The sequence below is a fragment of the Lutjanus erythropterus genome, chromosome 5 (genome assembly GCF_056507025.1).
Source record: "Lutjanus erythropterus isolate fLutEry1 chromosome 5, fLutEry1.hap2, whole genome shotgun sequence".
NCBI classification, from domain to species: Eukaryota; Metazoa; Chordata; class Actinopteri; order Lutjaniformes; family Lutjanidae; genus Lutjanus; species Lutjanus erythropterus.
Window position 1 is genome coordinate 31755852 of NC_139321.1, and position 15824 is coordinate 31771675.

A 15824-nucleotide genomic window follows, 5' to 3' on the forward strand; every position below is an offset into this window, starting at 1 on the left:
CTCCAACATTGCTAAATGCTGATAAATAACAATGAGAACCCTCTTTCTCTCACACATATGTTTACCTCTATAGTTCTCCACGTCTTGATTTTCTGAGTGGTTTTGGCCACATTTTCTCTCAGCTTTCACCTCCAACTGTCCCTCAAACCCACAAGCTACCACCTACGCTGTTTCAAACATCCTCTTTATCTCTTCTAAGTCCAAGACAAAGATATAACATTATTTAATTGATCTGGTCCTTCAGGATATTAACCCAGTTTTGCATGAGTTACAAAAACAAAACAAACTCCACAATGAATTTAGCCTAGCTTAGCACAAACACAGGAAGAAGAACAGCTAACTTGCAGATAGGAAACACTTGTAGCAGAATTTATATGTTGTGTGTTTAATAGACAACTCAGCTACTGTGTCAACTTGCATCCACTGTCTGTCAGGATAGAAATCACAACTTGAAGAAAGATACTGATTCCATGGCAACTAGTGGCACCTGGTGATGACTGAGTACATCCAGTCATTGGTGCTTATGTTGTGGGCTAAAGTGAGCAATTTCAGCAGACAGCTCTGCAGTTTAATGTGGAAATGAGATTAAAAAAAAAAGCTACTGCATAAAAAACTCTGTATGGTTGAGGAAAAATGAAGTTTCAGGATAAATGTGTCAACTCTTACTTTGCCTTCATACCTTGGGAAACAGATAAAATAATCCGTCTTATCTGCAAACAGGTGAATTTGGTGGACAATTAATTTTGAATGGTTAATGCCAACATGAAACCAATCACAAATCTTGAATGCTGACTGAGTGCAGCCATTGGGATCAGTTGTTGCTGGTCAGTATACGCCTCCAGTTTATAAATTAATTCCTCATCAAGCTGCAGAGGGTTTTTTACTATTTCTATTTAAAACTTTCTGTGGCATTTTATTGTCAAAGACCACATTATTGCGTATATTTAGCAAAACACACTGTGTCTCTGAGGTGTAACTTCTTCATGAAACATATGAAACACCATTCACCATTTGGCACTGTTGCGTTTCTTGGCATGTTACTCCTACCAACTGTTAACCAGCAGAACAGTGTGATGGTTTGCGTAGGTTAAGGAACAAAAACGGCTTGGATACAGTTCGACAACAAAACTACTTGGGTAGGTTTTGAATAAGATCATGTTTACATTTAGTATGTAACATTATTTTATGTTACGTCACATTATGTTACATACTTGCTCATTTGACCAATTTGTGTCACATGATCCACAAAACATTGGGTGCTTTTCAACTATTTATTACAGTTTTGTATTCATATGGGAAACTAACTTCAGTCAGTCCTGTGTTTCTTTGAACCATCCATCCACCCCACCTCCTCCAGATGCTGACTTCTTACACTTTATAATATGTTAAAAGCCTGGTGTGTCTTTCAGACGCTAACAGGTACTGTGCACATGTCTGCACTGAGAGGCAGTGACAAAATCTCTGTATTTGACAAGTTGGGAATGAAAACTGGCTGAGTATACTGGTAGAACCCAATATACAATATAAAAACATTACGCCATATTGTGACCTACAAATACAAAAAAGGGCAGCTTCAGTGGTTAACAAAGCACTAACCACAAAAAAAAATGTTTTTCACAGAAACAAGTCAAATTCAGTCATATAGTCTTAAACACACTGCTTTGGAAATAACACCAAAACAGCTGAGTACATGTGAATTTCTCATCCAATGAAAATGGATCACAGGTTTGCTAAATATGTAGGGGGAGGTGATTTTCTACATTTCAGCCAATCACTATGATTTCTACTTTGTAAACCTTGATCACCTTGTGACTAAACCTTTCATTTGGGTGAGATGACATCAGATGAGGAAGAGTGCTGTGCCACAATGATCGGAGGACTGCCTGCTTTCATTCTTCTTAGTACACTGTGTAAGTGCTAAAAATACTTATGTAATTTTTTTGCACTGTATGTGTGAAAACATGTTTATGCCTTTCAGATAAGACCCTGTAATAATCTTTACAATGGCAAATACTTTTTACTGATTTAGTCGTCTCATGTTGTAACACTGTTATTGTTTGTCTCTTTTCTTCAGACCTGATTCAAACTGCAGAAGTTCCTCAGCAGATCTCTGTGACTGTGGTTGAACTTGGTGACAATGTTACTTTAAAATGTCCAGTCCCTGAGACGAAAAATAAATTTTATTGGTATAAGCAGTCTCTTGGATATATGGTTCAAATGGTTGCTTCTGTAATTGGTGGCAGAATATCTCTTATTGAACCATTTAAAGACTCACGTTTCACATCCTCAGAAGTGGATTCTCAGTATTTTCTCACCATCAGCAACATCAGCAAAGAGGATGAAGCAACATACTTCTGTAACATTGCAGGAGTGTTGTCGCAGAGTTTTGTTAATGGCGTCTTCTTGGCTGTAAATGGTAAAATATCTTTCATTGTTTGTGCCTATATGCAAGATCACTGTTTTTATGTCATGCAAATAATTTGGCATCTTCTTTACTGAATCACACAGATGATACTCAGCAGAAATGTGTGAATGTGAAGCAAAGTCCAGAAACATCATCGGTCCAGCCGGGAGACCCAGTGACTCTGCAGTGTTCAGTTCTCTCCACAAATAAAGAAAACACAGGCCAGTGTCCAGATAAACACAGTGTGTACTGGTTCAGCCCTCGATCAGGAGAATCTCCAGCCATCATTCACACTCACAGCAGTGATGAAGAAGAGGGAAGAAGTTGTACCTACAGTCTGTCCAAAACTATCAGAGACTCCTCTGATACTGGGACTTACTACTGTGCTGTGGTCACATGTGGAGAGATCCTGTTTGGTGAAGGAACCAAAGTGGACACAAGTATGTACTTACAGTTTTATTAAATCATATATGCATCTCCCATGAAGCCATTTAGTCTGTTAAAATGTAAGCAACTTACACTTTGATCAGCTGTTTATATCTACCAGTTTTGAGTCCATGTAAAGTTAAGCCTGTTATCCTGAAAACAAAAGCCCACTGCTACAAAAATACGCATGGACTTTGAGTAAAGTGGCTGCCTGTCTCACTGCCTGCCAGACACCATTAACATATTTAACAATTCGGTGAATACTTGGCATTCATTTTAATTCTGATTAGTGTGAAACAGTCATACAAAAACAGTGATTCCTCCTTTAAATAACAGTTAATGTCTCTTTGTTTCTGACTCAGGATTGCATTCAAGATCAGAACTGGACCCAGTTGTCCTTGTTCTTGGAGTACTGTTGGCCTGCTGTGTGACTGTGATTGTCATCCTGATTTTCTTCGTCAATCAAAGGAAAGTTTGTGAACACTGCAAAGGTAAAGTTACCATATTTTACTTTTAATTTCAGTTAAACTTTTAGAGAACTCATCATAAGGGTCTTAATGTATGAAATTGCTTTGCTGTTAAAGGACATTAAAGCTGTTTAAGGGTACAATACCTTTGCATGCAGACTATTGAGTCTGCTGCAGAGGTAGTTTTACTTGGGTTAAGTATTTTAGTATTGCCACCTGCATCATATTTAGTTACGTAGAAACAAAAGGTACAGAATGTAGACGATGTATGGATGTTACCAAATAATCCGGTTGTAGCCGATATAAAATGTTGTGGAAACATCTAATCAGAAGCCCACATATTCTGTTTTAATCAGTAACATTCTATTTTTCATCCTGTACCCTATTTTCCCATGTTCTTGTGCCTTTGTGACTAAAACGAAGTGAAACTAAGCCACAATCCCCCCAGAAAACTGTGTACCATCAAAGTTCGGCTACTAAAAGTGCTTTATTTTGCCACTGACAAACTCAGTTATTCTAAGTGTCTGACACATTTATGAACGGGATCCCTACAGAGAGAGATTTTTATGTTAAAGAGTAAGATCCTTTTGTTAAACCAGAAACAGCCAATTCAGTATGTTAAATGTGAAAATATTCTGGCTGTACATGCCATTTCTCCCTGCTGCCTCCCTGATATCAGACCTCCATCTTGCTCCTCTCCTGTTATTTTACGTTTTATTTAATGGTGAAAATAGTTTATTAAGAAGTGGAAAGACGAGCCAAGTTTGAATAAAAATGACAATGATGATCATGATAAAATGACTGTTTCTGTAAAGGGAGTCTGGTGAGTTTGGAAAGTTGAATAAATCAGCTGTTTGTGCTTAAAGAAAAGGATCTTACTCTTTGTTATGAGATTTGTTATGAGATGTCCTCTAGTCTGCCAAATGGCCCACTGGCCCTGACTGGCTGCAGCCTCCCAGCAGAGTGACTGCACCTGCTGCCAATCACTTCAGCTGCACAGGGGAGGAGGGGCAGAACCTGGGCACAGGAGAGTTCAGCAACACACAGACACTGTGGCACGTTCATTTATTCATTCATTTTCTGTAACCACTTATTCCGTAAGGGTCGCGGGCTGCTGGAGCCTATCCCAGCTGACATTGGGCGAGAGGCACACCCTGGACAAGTCGATAGACAGACAACCACTCACACTCATCAATTTAGAGTCACCAATTAACCTAGCATGCATGTCTTTGGACTGTGGAAGGAAACCGGAGAACCCAGAGAAAACATGCAAACTCCGCACAGAAAGGCCGTGCCCCAGCGAGCCGGGTATCGAACTCAGGACCTTGCTGTGCCGCCCCGCTGTGGCACGTAACACTCTTTAATCAAAAGGTCTCTCTGTAGGGATCCTTTCCATAGTGTTGTCAGACACTTAGTATAACAATCAGAGCCATTTTTAATGGTGGTACATTGACAGTGCACAGTGTCCTGTAAGGATGACATTACAGCCCATTTTGTTGCAGCACTTTAACTCTCAGTTAATGTCCAAAATTTGGCAGACAGAAGGCAGACAGATGCTGAACTCAAACTCCACAGTGTGTATTTTAAGAGAAGTGGGCTTTTTTTTTTTTTTTTTACAGATAATGGGCTTAAGTTGACATTGACAGACAACATAACCAACTAATAAACTTACATTACAGTGTTGTGTTTGTCGGGCTCCTGCAGTGTTCCTGTAGCCTGCCTGAGCTTCCTCAAATCTGGGGAAGAGGAGGAATAGGGAAACAACTTGCTTCAACCATGGATAGTATATTAAATAGAATTTCAGCCTATTTAATATACAGTCTAAGCGCCCTATATTACACCCAGTGCAAAACCATTGTGCTGGAGGCGAATGTGGCCTTGCTATCTCACACCAGCACAATTGTCATTTTTGCCATGTCCACATGATAGCAAATGCTCAAGCCTGGTCTGTGCCCTCATTTTTAGACCCTACGAAGGCGTGGCCAGGCACGTTTGCTATCTTGTGCTCGGCACATTGAAGTAAAAAGCACTTGTGCCTTAGAGCAGCCAAAATCTGGCCGAAGTGCAAAATCTTTCACTTCTCAAACCAGGAAATGTCTCCTCATCTGAAAATATTTTCTCTTTGTTCCCTCCAGGTAACTCCGGATCTGAATCCATTGCGCCTCATGCTTTCAACTTGTACATTAGATCAGCGTTAGATAGGGCCCTATGACTCACTCTTTGGATCGCATGCAATTGCTACGTATTGCTCCTTTAATGTAAAATAATGTTTTGCGAAATACTTAGTAACTTTCATTATCCAAATGTTCAGCAAAAGGAAATGAAATATTTCCCCCTACTTATGTCCATCAATAAATAACTTCAGGTGTTACATCAATCATGTCATTACTTTAGCCCTGACTGTTAAAGCAGTAGTGGAGTTATGCCAAAAACCGATAATATAATTAATGTCTTTTGCTTGTGTATCTATGTTCTTTAATGAGAAGATGACACTTTTGTGTCAGCAGTAACCACATTCCTCATGTGGACACACATACTGAAGACTGTGTTTTGTTTTGTTTTTACCAGCAGCAATGAATGCTTCCCATCATCTTCAACATGACAACTCAACAGTGGATCAGTCAAATGATCTGGTAAATATGTTTCTGGTACTGTAAATATGTGGTTAACTGTAGTGATTGCGATGTGGGTCTGTGATAATATTAAGTTAGCTGAAAGGACATAATATTATACTCAACATACAAGAAAAAGTGGGGGATAAAGTTAGGAGGTATAAATATAATACTGATGGCTGAGAAACAGCAAAAAAGTATATTAAACTCACTGTGAAGCAATTCTACCACTTACATCTTCAATTATATCTTTCATCCTCAGTCTTTATTCTAGACTCGATCTTGATGTTACAGCCTTAAACTGTGAAATATCTGTCATTAATATTTTTTATATTTTCTGCAGGATGGAGAAGCAAAGGAGGTGAACTATGCAGCACTAGATTTCACTGCAAGGAAAGTGAAAAGAGGCAAGAAGAAGAGGGAGTTGCCACATGAGTGTATTTACTCTGCTGTTACAGAAGATTACCACAACCAGCAACACCTCTCTTTGTAGGCAGAGCAGGACCTGTGAACTGCTCCCCACTTCTCTACAATGGACCTCAGCTTCGTTACAAATGTTCACATGTAACATCATATTCTGACCTGACACCCAATAGAGACATGAAGTAGTAGTGTATCTCAATGTCTATATTTTCAAAAAATATACACTCAGCTAATTCTGTGGGAGAGCTCAAGCTTTTCAGTTGCATACATGCACATATGCCAGTATATTTGTGTGGACCTATGTTTGCATTTGTTGTTTTGTTGGCATAAAATTGATGATTATTGTGTCTTTTCTTCTTCGGTCATCACAAATACTACCGTACAAGAAATGTACACACAGTACACCTGTGATATGTCTGTGGAGTTGTCAAGTTTAAAAACTTAATAAACATAATGTTTATTGTAATATTTAAATATTGGATGGACTTCAGTGACTCTGACGAGATAGAAAATCTACAGAATAACGAACACTTGTTTTACACAGTAACAGATCACGTCAACAGTCAGCAGGTACTAGAAAACAGAGATTTTATTTCTTGATATAGTTTAATAAAATCATGTCACAAACATTTTGTGTGGTCGCACAACATGAAGAAGAACAAAAAACAATAAACATAATACAAACATTCATATATCTGTGCCAACACTGATCCAGAGGATCTAATGGTGCATACAAACTTTTTGGCCTTTATTTTGACTACAGTCAATTTTTCTCCAACACATTTTACTAACCAGCATCATATAAGTCAGTCTTTTATAGAAATAATGAAAAAAAAATTGGGCTACAAATAAAATGTCATACTTACAATTACTGCCACTTACAGTAACAGAGAGGTGAAGTTGCGCCCAAATACTTTTTTGACACGAATTCCACATACAGTCATTTAAAAAAGTTAATTTAACAAGACAATACATGTCGTGGGGTGGGTTTGTCATAGTTTAGTTTTGTGTGAAACTGCTCAATAAACTACATGTCTTGTCTTTCCTGAAGTGTTTTATACAGAATCTCCTCATCCATTTATAAACCGGTAAGAGAAAGAACAAGACCTGTTGCTTGTGTGACTACACTCCAGTACAAAAACACACAGGCATTGTAGCTTCAGAGGCGCACATTACACACAACTGTCTCTCACCATTGACTACTGTCACTGTTACTGTTAAACTTAATATTTTGTGTCAAATTATTGACATGTCATAAGCAGGAGTAACCTTGTAATAAACGGGATAATGTACAATAAGTGCCAAACAGACCTGTTAACTTTCTAATCCAACCCAAAAGTCTTGACAGCCGCGTAGATCCTCTCTCTCTCTGCTGCTGTTGAATCCTTTATTGCACCGCTGTCAGTTTTCATCATGGTGAAGACGACACCAGAATAAACCTGCATGTCCTCATGTCTCTGAGAAATATGAGATGACAAAGTTTAAAAAAAACCTTCGTAAATGTTTTATGGTTAATCCTGCATTCAAATTTCTTACCTGATTTTTCTGACCACCACTGTTTCTTTGCACGGCAACAGCAGCAGCTGGATTATAAAACAGAAAATATATAGATAACAATAAATAATAATATGCAGTAGTTTTAATTAATTTTAAATTTTTTACTGTTTTATGGAGAACTGTGACAGATTCTCTTACTGTTGCAACAATCACACTTGATGGTGTAAATGAAGTTGGCTATAACAATCAGACATATAGCCAGGATGGCAAAAATAACTGCACTGGCTGTGTCCAACCACTCACTGGTTCCTGAAGCATTATCTGAAACATTATTAAAAAGAAAAAACAAACAGATACAAATGAGCAAAAGTAGATTGTGTTTGTTACTTCCTGATTAAATCGTTTAAAATTAAAGTAAAGTAAAAATTGATAATAGTTTGTCTAAAGGATTTTACTTGTCTTAATACCTGACACTTGATACAGTTACCTTCAATTTCCAGTTTTGTTCCATCTCCAAATAATATCTCCCCACATGTGGCCACAGCACAGTAATAAGTCCCGGCATCAGAGGAGCTGACGTTCTTAGAGAAGCTGTAGACACATTTCTGTGGAGTTTGATCCTCAGGACTCTCCTCACATTCATCATTACTGTTTCCATGAGTGTAAATTAAACTGGGATGAGATTCATCTGCTCCGACTCTGAACCAGTACACACTGTGATCTCCTGGACAGGCTGTGTTTTTAGACTCAGAGAGGACTGAACACTGCAGAGTCACTGAGTCTCCTGGACGGACTGGAGCAGATGGAGGGACTTGAATGACAGCAGTGATGTCAGGTTCTTGTTCTAGGTAATGAACACAACAAATCATAAACATGCTGTACTCAATTGTACTTAAAATTGCTGTTATTATATATAATTTCACAATTCTAAAGGCATCTTGAATCTCTATTGTTGTTTTTACCTTTAATGTTCAGAAATATTCCTTTCATAAATGTCATGTTATGTCTTTTCACTTTTATGCAGTAGTAGACTGCAGTATCACTTGACTTTGTTTTGTGAATGTGCAGAACAAATGTTCCAGGCTCTTGCTTTGCTGTTATGTGATCAGTTTTGTGAACAGACTCTAAATCGTAGGATATTGTTCCTCCTAAAAATTCAGGAATTTTTCCACAGATGACCCTGATCCAAAATAAGTATGTTGAACCCCACGATGTCTGACGGGGACATGTTAGAGTCACACTTTGTCCAACACCAACAGTCTTTGTCTCAAAGATGTGATCATCTGTGCATCCTGAAAATAAAATTAAAACACAGCAAAGATTAACAACAGAGACACACTGATATTTTTAACATATATCTGGAGTAAATGTGACTTTAATACTTACGTCCAGTCGTGAGCAGGAGCAGTACATGAAATATCATCAGCATTTTCTCTTCTCACCACTTGAGACTACAGTTAAATTAGACTGTACTGTAACTGGATTCAGCTTAATGTAGTCTTATCAAATGGGAGGGAACAAGTTCAGAGCAATCTGATTGGCTTCTCGTTATGTTGGCGCCTCACTGAACTACCACAGCGGAAATATGTGAACCAAAACTTTCCAACTGAAACACATGAAACATCACCAGCAGCACGTTTTATTCTGATTGTGGGTGAGTTACAGTGGGATGTTTACAGTAAACACAACACATTAGTTGTTTACATCATTTCTCTTGTGTGGAAATCAACAACAACAACGATGGCAAATTTGACCTTGAAGTGAACTCATGTCCAATACTCACTCAACATTCCTGCAGTTCAGCATAATTCATGAATGTCTGTTCAGTGTCTATAGTTAATTTCTATGTCTATTTATGTATTTAAGCAATAGGGAGGCAAAGTCATGACCTGGATGGCAGGACGAGCAGCCAGACATTAATGTCCTGTTAAACAGGAGAAATGATGTGGCAGAGGCATTTGTTTTTGTTGGACAGGTCATTCTTGGCATAATTTATCGACACAATAAACTCAATTCAGCATCAGCTTCTGTCATTTTATCTGCACATTTAGATTGTTTGTACAATAACAACACATCAACAGTCATACTGCTGTCCTTTAAATGGGCTGCTACAATTGGCAGAAGGATACTACAAATTTACTGCACAATAGCTCATGTATTTCTCTACAAAAATGGGTCAGTCTGTACACTCAAAAACATACAGTATCAGTCTTTACTTTAATCAGTTAGGAATATTAACCTTCATCCTACTGCAATTCATTGGCAATTGCCCTTTCAGTGTATGTAAACACATTTAATCCACTTCTGACCTGTGTTAGTGTGAGGGAGAATTACACTTTGAAAATAGACTGAGTATTACCTGAGAGATTAACTACTAACCATGTCTAAACATCTTAAAACAGCTTATAAAATACAACACAATGAAACACACTAAAAAAACAACTGATGGGACTCTTTCCAGTTATATTTACAGATGTTTAAAATGGGAGTGGGAGTTCCTGTACACAGCAATGCATACCAGTCCATTACTACATAGACTACATGTTAGCTGCTAACACTACTGTTTACTCATATAAAGCCTTTCAGAAGCACATAAAAGTTAGGCTATACGTTCAGAACATTTACCGACATTATAACAATTCATGCTTGTGACAGTCAGTGGGCTTATACACCAAACTAACCTGGAACCATGAGAAATTATGCGGCAGAGGCATTTGTTGTTGTTAGACAGGTTGCTGTCGGCATAATGGCGAGCAGCGACTGGTCCTTAAGGAAAGGCCCTCTGAGTCAACACCCCCCCAAAAGCAGCCTGGATAAGATCCACTCAAAATCTACAATACTGAACCCAAAATGAACTCAGATTTCCATGAAGATTTATAAAATTCAGTAAAGTAAGTTACCTAAAGTAAATGAAGTAAAAGAAGTGTTCATTATATACAGTTTATAAACAACATGTGCACATACGAGTTTTTTTTTTTTTTTAGAGCATTTTTATGCCTTTATTTAGATCAGACAGCTGAAGGTATGATGGGAAAGGGGGAGAGAGTGGAGGGAGGGATGAGGGGTGTGTGACATGCAGCACAGAGCTGCAGGCAGGAGTTGAATCCACGACCACTGCAGAGGGCTCACAGCCTCGGTACACGGGGCAAATACTCTACCAACTGAGCTGCAGGCCACCACACTGAACAGTAACATTTAGTACAATTGTTTTACATTACACTGATACATGAGAGTCATAGTAGAAGTTAACAGCCTTAAAAGTGCAGAACAGATAAAAGAGGCATAAAGGCAACATTTCTTACTCCTCTTTCAAGACAAATCTTTAAAAATAAAATGCAAAATAAAAAAAAGATTTACAAAAAAGAAAATTTAACAAAGTTACTACATGTTATCCCCAAAATATTAGGTATTCAATGTGACCATTTTCTACACTAACAGGTCCCAAAATATAGTAATGTAAAATATGTAAATATTACATGTACAATTTATGTTAGTTTTGTCCAATTTATTATAATATGTTAATTACTTTCTTAGGGTGAAAATCAAGCATTACTGCTGCCAAAGGAGATTATTTCCCATCCTGTGTGGTGCAGGAAATAACATAATAGTTAGGTCATTTCAAACACTGCCATGACCGTGGAAAGTGGAGGCTCGTGTCTGAGTAGATTTGTCATGTAAAGGTTAACAAACTAATTTAGCTCAGATGCCAATCAAGAAAATGCACGCAAACTTTCTGAGAGCTTGAAATCCAAACAGCTACCATGGTAGAAAATACTTTTTCAGTGGTTTGGCCTGCAGGGCTGCACAGTACATGGTTTCTGGGATTTCAGGACTCTAGAAATTCATAATTGATGTCACTTTGGTGATGTGACCTATTTTTGACCTTCAAATCCAAGATGGCCGCCAAATTTCACCTCAGAAAAGTCCATTTATTAAAACAAATAATGAAAGCTCTGCCCATGCTGAGGTGAGTTCTAAACAGTAAAACAACGAGTACGTACACAGAGGTCATCTCAGGGGTCACAGTGGTTGATGATTGTGGTTGATGAGAAACAAACCTTCACTATGGTCAAAGAATTACTGGAGGTGACCCAAATTTCTGAATGAATTCAATGTAATTGAACGATGAAGGTGTTTGTTGGTAAACATTGGTGTATATTTTGTATATCAGCGGTCACTTTATGGAAATGCAAAGAATTTAACAAGCTATTTCACATGAATTTGCAGCTTTACAATGATTATTTATTTAACTATAACTACTCTTTATCTGAATTTGTTGATTCTCCAGATTCACTCCTCTTATTTCTCAAAAAGTTTGCCCTCATTTTCACAAGGGGCCTGGAGGCTGAATTTGTTTTTTAACATTCATAGATGACAAATCCACTGAGAAACAAACCTCCACTTTCCACATCACAGAATTACTAAAGATGATTCAACTATAAACATCAACAAGCAATTCCAGTGTTTACTTTGTCAGTCAATCACAAAAGCCCTGACATCAGTGTAGATCGTCTCTTCCTTTCTTGCACTTCTTCTTCCTGCTCTGCCAGCTTTCGTCCTGGTGAAGTTTGGTGTAGAATAAACTAAAGTCTCCTCATTTCCCTGAGGAAATAAAGTGCAAAACTGAAAATGAGACAACAGACTGTAATACATAATGGTATATATATTTTTTTAGCTACATCTTTAAATTCTTTACCTGCTGATTCTGCTGATCATCACTGGTTGTTCCATCGTTTGTTTGCAGAGTGACAACAGCTAAAAAATGATAAATAATGGATTGTAAAAAACAATGGATTTCATTTTACTGTGTTTTATGATTATGCACAGCATGAATGTGAATCACAAAGCTTAAAGGAATAGCTCACTCAAAAATGAAAATTCAGGCATATCTACTCACTGTCATGCTGATTGAAAGTCGGGTTTAGAATCTCCCAAACAATTGAAATACCAGTTTTAGAATTAAAAGAAATAAACAAAACAAACAAAAAAAAACATAAAATGCATCAATACTGCTTGTCATGTTGTAATCCAAGTCTGCTAAAGCCCCAACATGCCAAGTTGACTTGAAAGACATCATTTACACCATGTTTTTAGTCTGAGCCTTTACTGTAGATACTTAGCTTGGACCATGTTCATATGCATATACAAACCATCTTAAGTGGGTCTCTGTGGTGAGACTGTGTGCACATGCAAGTTAACAGCATGTCAGAGCTTTAGAAGACTTGGATTAGACCAGACAGGCAGTATGGAGACATTTTATGTTTTTTTTTTGTTGTTGTTGTTGTTGTTGTTGTTGTTGTTTTTTTTCCATTTGAAAACTGGTCACCATTCACTTTATTTGTTTGTGTGATTCTACAAAACTGTTTTTCTGTGAAACTCCAGCAGTGTTTTGTGGTCTAAAACACCTAAACCAGACCTTACATCAGCATGAGAGTGAGTAGATAATGACTCAATTTTCATTTCTGGGTTGACTATCACTTTAATAGATTGACATGAGTAACATCTCTTACCATCACAATAATCACAGGATATTTTCCAGATGATACAAATAAGGAAGGTGATAACAATCAGACTTGTAGCCAAAGTAGCAGCCAGAAGGACAATTATATCTTTCTGTGTCTCACATGCACTGACACCTGAAACATTATGAAAAGAAATTAATGATTAAACAGAAGTAATAATAATTTGTTATGTTATAAGATGATAATTTCCCCATTATATAGAAATATCAACAATTACCTTCAATGTCGAGTTTTGTTCCATCTCCAAATAATATCTCCCCACATGTGGCCACAGCACAGTAATAAGTCCCGGCATCAGAGGAGCTGACGTTCTTAGAGAAGCTGTAGACACATTTCTGTGGAGTTTGATCCTCAGGACTCTCCTCACATTCATCATTACTGTTTCCATGAGCGTAAATTAAACTGGGATGAGATTCATCTGATCCAGCTGTAAACCAGTACACACTGTGATCTCCTGGACAGGCTGTGTTTTTAGACTCAGAGAGGACTGAACACTGCAGAGTCACTGAGTCTCCTGGACGGACTGGAGCAGATGGAGGGACTTGAATGACAGCAGTGATGTCAGGTTCTTGTTCTAGATAATGAACACAACAAATCATAAACATGCTGTACTCAATTGTACTTGATTGTAGTTAATTTCACAATTCTAAAGGCATCTTGAATCTCTATTGTTGTTTTTACCTTTAATGTTCAGAAATATTCCTTTCATAAACGTCATGTCACGATCTTTCACTTTTATGCAGTAGTAGACTGCAGTGTCACTTGACTTTGTTTTGTGAATGTGCAGAACAAATGTTCCAGGCTCTTGCTTTGCTGTTATGTGATCAGTCTTGTGAACAGACTCTAAATCGTAGGATACTGTTCCTCCTAAAAATTCAGGAAAGGTTCCAGAGACGAGCCTGATCCAAAATAAGTATGTTAAATGCCACGATGTCTGACGGGGACATGTTAGAGTCACACTTTGTCCAACACCAACAGTCTTTGTCTCAAAGATGTGATCATCTGTGCATCCTGAAAATAAAATTAAAACACAGCAAAGATTAACAACAGAGACACATTGATATTTTTAACATATATCTGGAGTAAATGTGACTTTAATACTTACGTCCAGTCGTGAGCAGGAGCAGTACATGAAATATCATCAGCATTTTCTCTTCTCACCACTTGAGACTACAGTTAAATTAGACTGTACTGTAACTGGATTCAGCTTAATATAGTCTTATCAAATGGGAGGGAACAAGTTCAGAGCAATCTGATTGGCTTCTCGTTATGTTGGCGCCTCACTGAACTACCACAGCGGAAATATGTGAACCAAAACTTTCCAACTGAAACACATGAAACATCACCAGCAGCACGTTTTATTCTGATTGTGGGTGAGTTACAGTGGGATGTTTACAGTAAACACAACACATAAGTTGTTTACAACATTTCTCTTGTGAAGAAATCATAAATATCTGTTCAGTGTCTATAGTTTATGTCTATTTATTTATTTATGCACTAGAGAGACAAAGTCATGACCCTTCCACTGGAAACCAATGTGACTACTTGAGTAAAAAATATGAACTGTAGCCAATGATGTTTTTTTAATATTGGGGTTGTAAATCAGACAATGCACAGGAACTTCACTGACATTCCTGCTGGTGTGGTTTTGGCAGATCTGGAAATAAAATCCTCTTTCTCTGAGGCTGACACAAAACATGTATTTGATTCCAAGACGGTAACGAGATCTTCAATAAGTGGTCTTGAGGCTGGTCTCCACTACTACAACACTATTTGTTTGGGCTAACATACAAACCATTACACTGGATGGTATTATATTGATTGATGCCTAAATTAATTTTATTGCATACTAATTTTATTTATTTATTTGTTTGTTTGTTTTTTATAGACTTTATTTTCAATAAGAACAGTGCAACTTATTCCCAATATAATCCGATAATAAAAAATACAAAGTTAATAAAACACTATGAGGTGAAAGAATAATTACATGAATTAAATAAATAAAATAGGAAATAATCCATCCATCCATCTTCAACTGTTTATCCAAAATCGGGTCATGGGGGTAACACTACCAGCAGGGGACCCCAGACATCCCTTTCCCTGGCTACATTAGCCAGCTCTGACTGGGGGATCCCAAGGTGTTCCCAGGCCAGGGCAGAGATATAATCCCTCCACTTAGTCCTTGGTCTGGCCCGTGGCCTCCTCCCAGCTGGATGTGCCTGGAACCCCTCTCTAGGGAGGCGACCAGGTGGGATCCTTACAAGATGTTTGAACCACCTCATCTGGCTCCTTTCTACACAAAGGAGCAGCAGCTCTACTCCGAGTTCCTCACAGATGACTGAGCTTCTCACCGTATCTCTAAGGGAGATGCCAACCACCCTCCTGAGAAAACCCATTTCGGCCACTTGTATCCACGATCTCATTCTTTCGGTCACGACCCACCCTTCATGACCATAGGTGAGAGCAGGAACTA

At 38.0% G+C, this 15824-nt stretch overlaps 3 protein-coding genes across 5 annotated transcripts in view; 1 reads left to right on the plus strand and 2 right to left on the minus strand.

Moving 5' to 3' along the window:
• Positions 1-1832: 1832 nt before the first annotated feature.
• LOC146327171 (uncharacterized) lies at positions 1833-7446 on the plus strand. 2 transcript variants are annotated; one of them, XM_084719634.1, is made up of 6 exons: positions 1833-1910; positions 2075-2416; positions 2509-2844; positions 3193-3321; positions 5866-5930; positions 6253-7446. In XM_084719634.1, the coding sequence occupies exons 1-6, from the start codon at positions 1835-1837 to the stop codon at positions 6400-6402; spliced, it is 1098 nt and encodes a 365-aa protein (XP_084575760.1). In that variant the 5' UTR covers positions 1833-1834; the 3' UTR covers positions 6403-7446. The 2 variants fall into 2 exon arrangements, with proteins under 2 accessions (XP_084575760.1, XP_084575761.1); XM_084719635.1 differs by having other exon boundaries at positions 5869-5930.
• A 2-nt stretch (positions 7447-7448) lies between these two features.
• The window catches only part of LOC146327172 (signal-regulatory protein beta-2-like), a 70214-nt gene continuing 61838 nt past the window's right edge, over positions 7449-15824 (minus strand). Inside the window, exons 1-6 of one of the 2 annotated variants that reach the window (XM_084719639.1) lie at positions 9216-9258; positions 8792-9121; positions 8317-8673; positions 8028-8138; positions 7854-7915; positions 7449-7789 (exon numbers count right to left, since the gene is read on the minus strand). In XM_084719639.1, coding sequence (XP_084575765.1) covers positions 7655-7789; positions 7854-7915; positions 8028-8138; positions 8317-8673; positions 8792-9121; positions 9216-9258 — 1038 coding nt within the window. In that variant the 3' untranslated portion in view covers positions 7449-7654. Of the gene's footprint in view, positions 7790-7853; positions 7916-8027; positions 8139-8316; positions 8674-8791; positions 9122-9215; positions 9259-15824 lie in introns of those variants that run through there. The other variant, XM_084719642.1, reaches the window with a different exon arrangement.
• On the minus strand, positions 12303-14499 carry LOC146327173 (uncharacterized). Its single transcript, XM_084719691.1, has 6 exons — positions 14457-14499; positions 14033-14362; positions 13569-13925; positions 13340-13465; positions 12526-12584; positions 12303-12431 (listed from the first exon to the last, which is right to left on the minus strand). Exons 1-6 carry the CDS (start codon positions 14497-14499, stop codon positions 12303-12305), a joined length of 1044 nt encoding a protein of 347 aa, XP_084575817.1.

Excerpts from the sequence above, each read along its gene's own strand:
- LOC146327171 (XM_084719634.1), top strand. The coding sequence starts at position 1,835 with ATGACATCAGATGAGGAAGAGTGCTGTGCCACAATGATCGGAGGACTG. Across the intron at positions 2,417-2,508 it reads CGTCTTCTTGGCTGTAAATG|ATGATACTCAGCAGAAATGT; the intron begins GTAAAATATCTT and ends TGAATCACACAG. Across the intron at positions 5,931-6,252 it reads TGGATCAGTCAAATGATCTG|GATGGAGAAGCAAAGGAGGT; the intron begins GTAAATATGTTT and ends TATTTTCTGCAG.
- LOC146327173 (XM_084719691.1), bottom strand. The coding sequence starts at position 14,499 with ATGCTGATGATATTTCATGTACTGCTCCTGCTCACGACTGGAC. Across the intron at positions 13,466-13,568 it reads AACAAAACTCGACATTGAAG|GTGTCAGTGCATGTGAGACA; the intron begins GTAATTGTTGAT and ends ATAATGTTTCAG. Across the intron at positions 12,585-13,339 it reads ATCCTGTGATTATTGTGATG|CTGTTGTCACTCTGCAAACA; the intron begins GTAAGAGATGTT and ends ATCATTTTTTAG.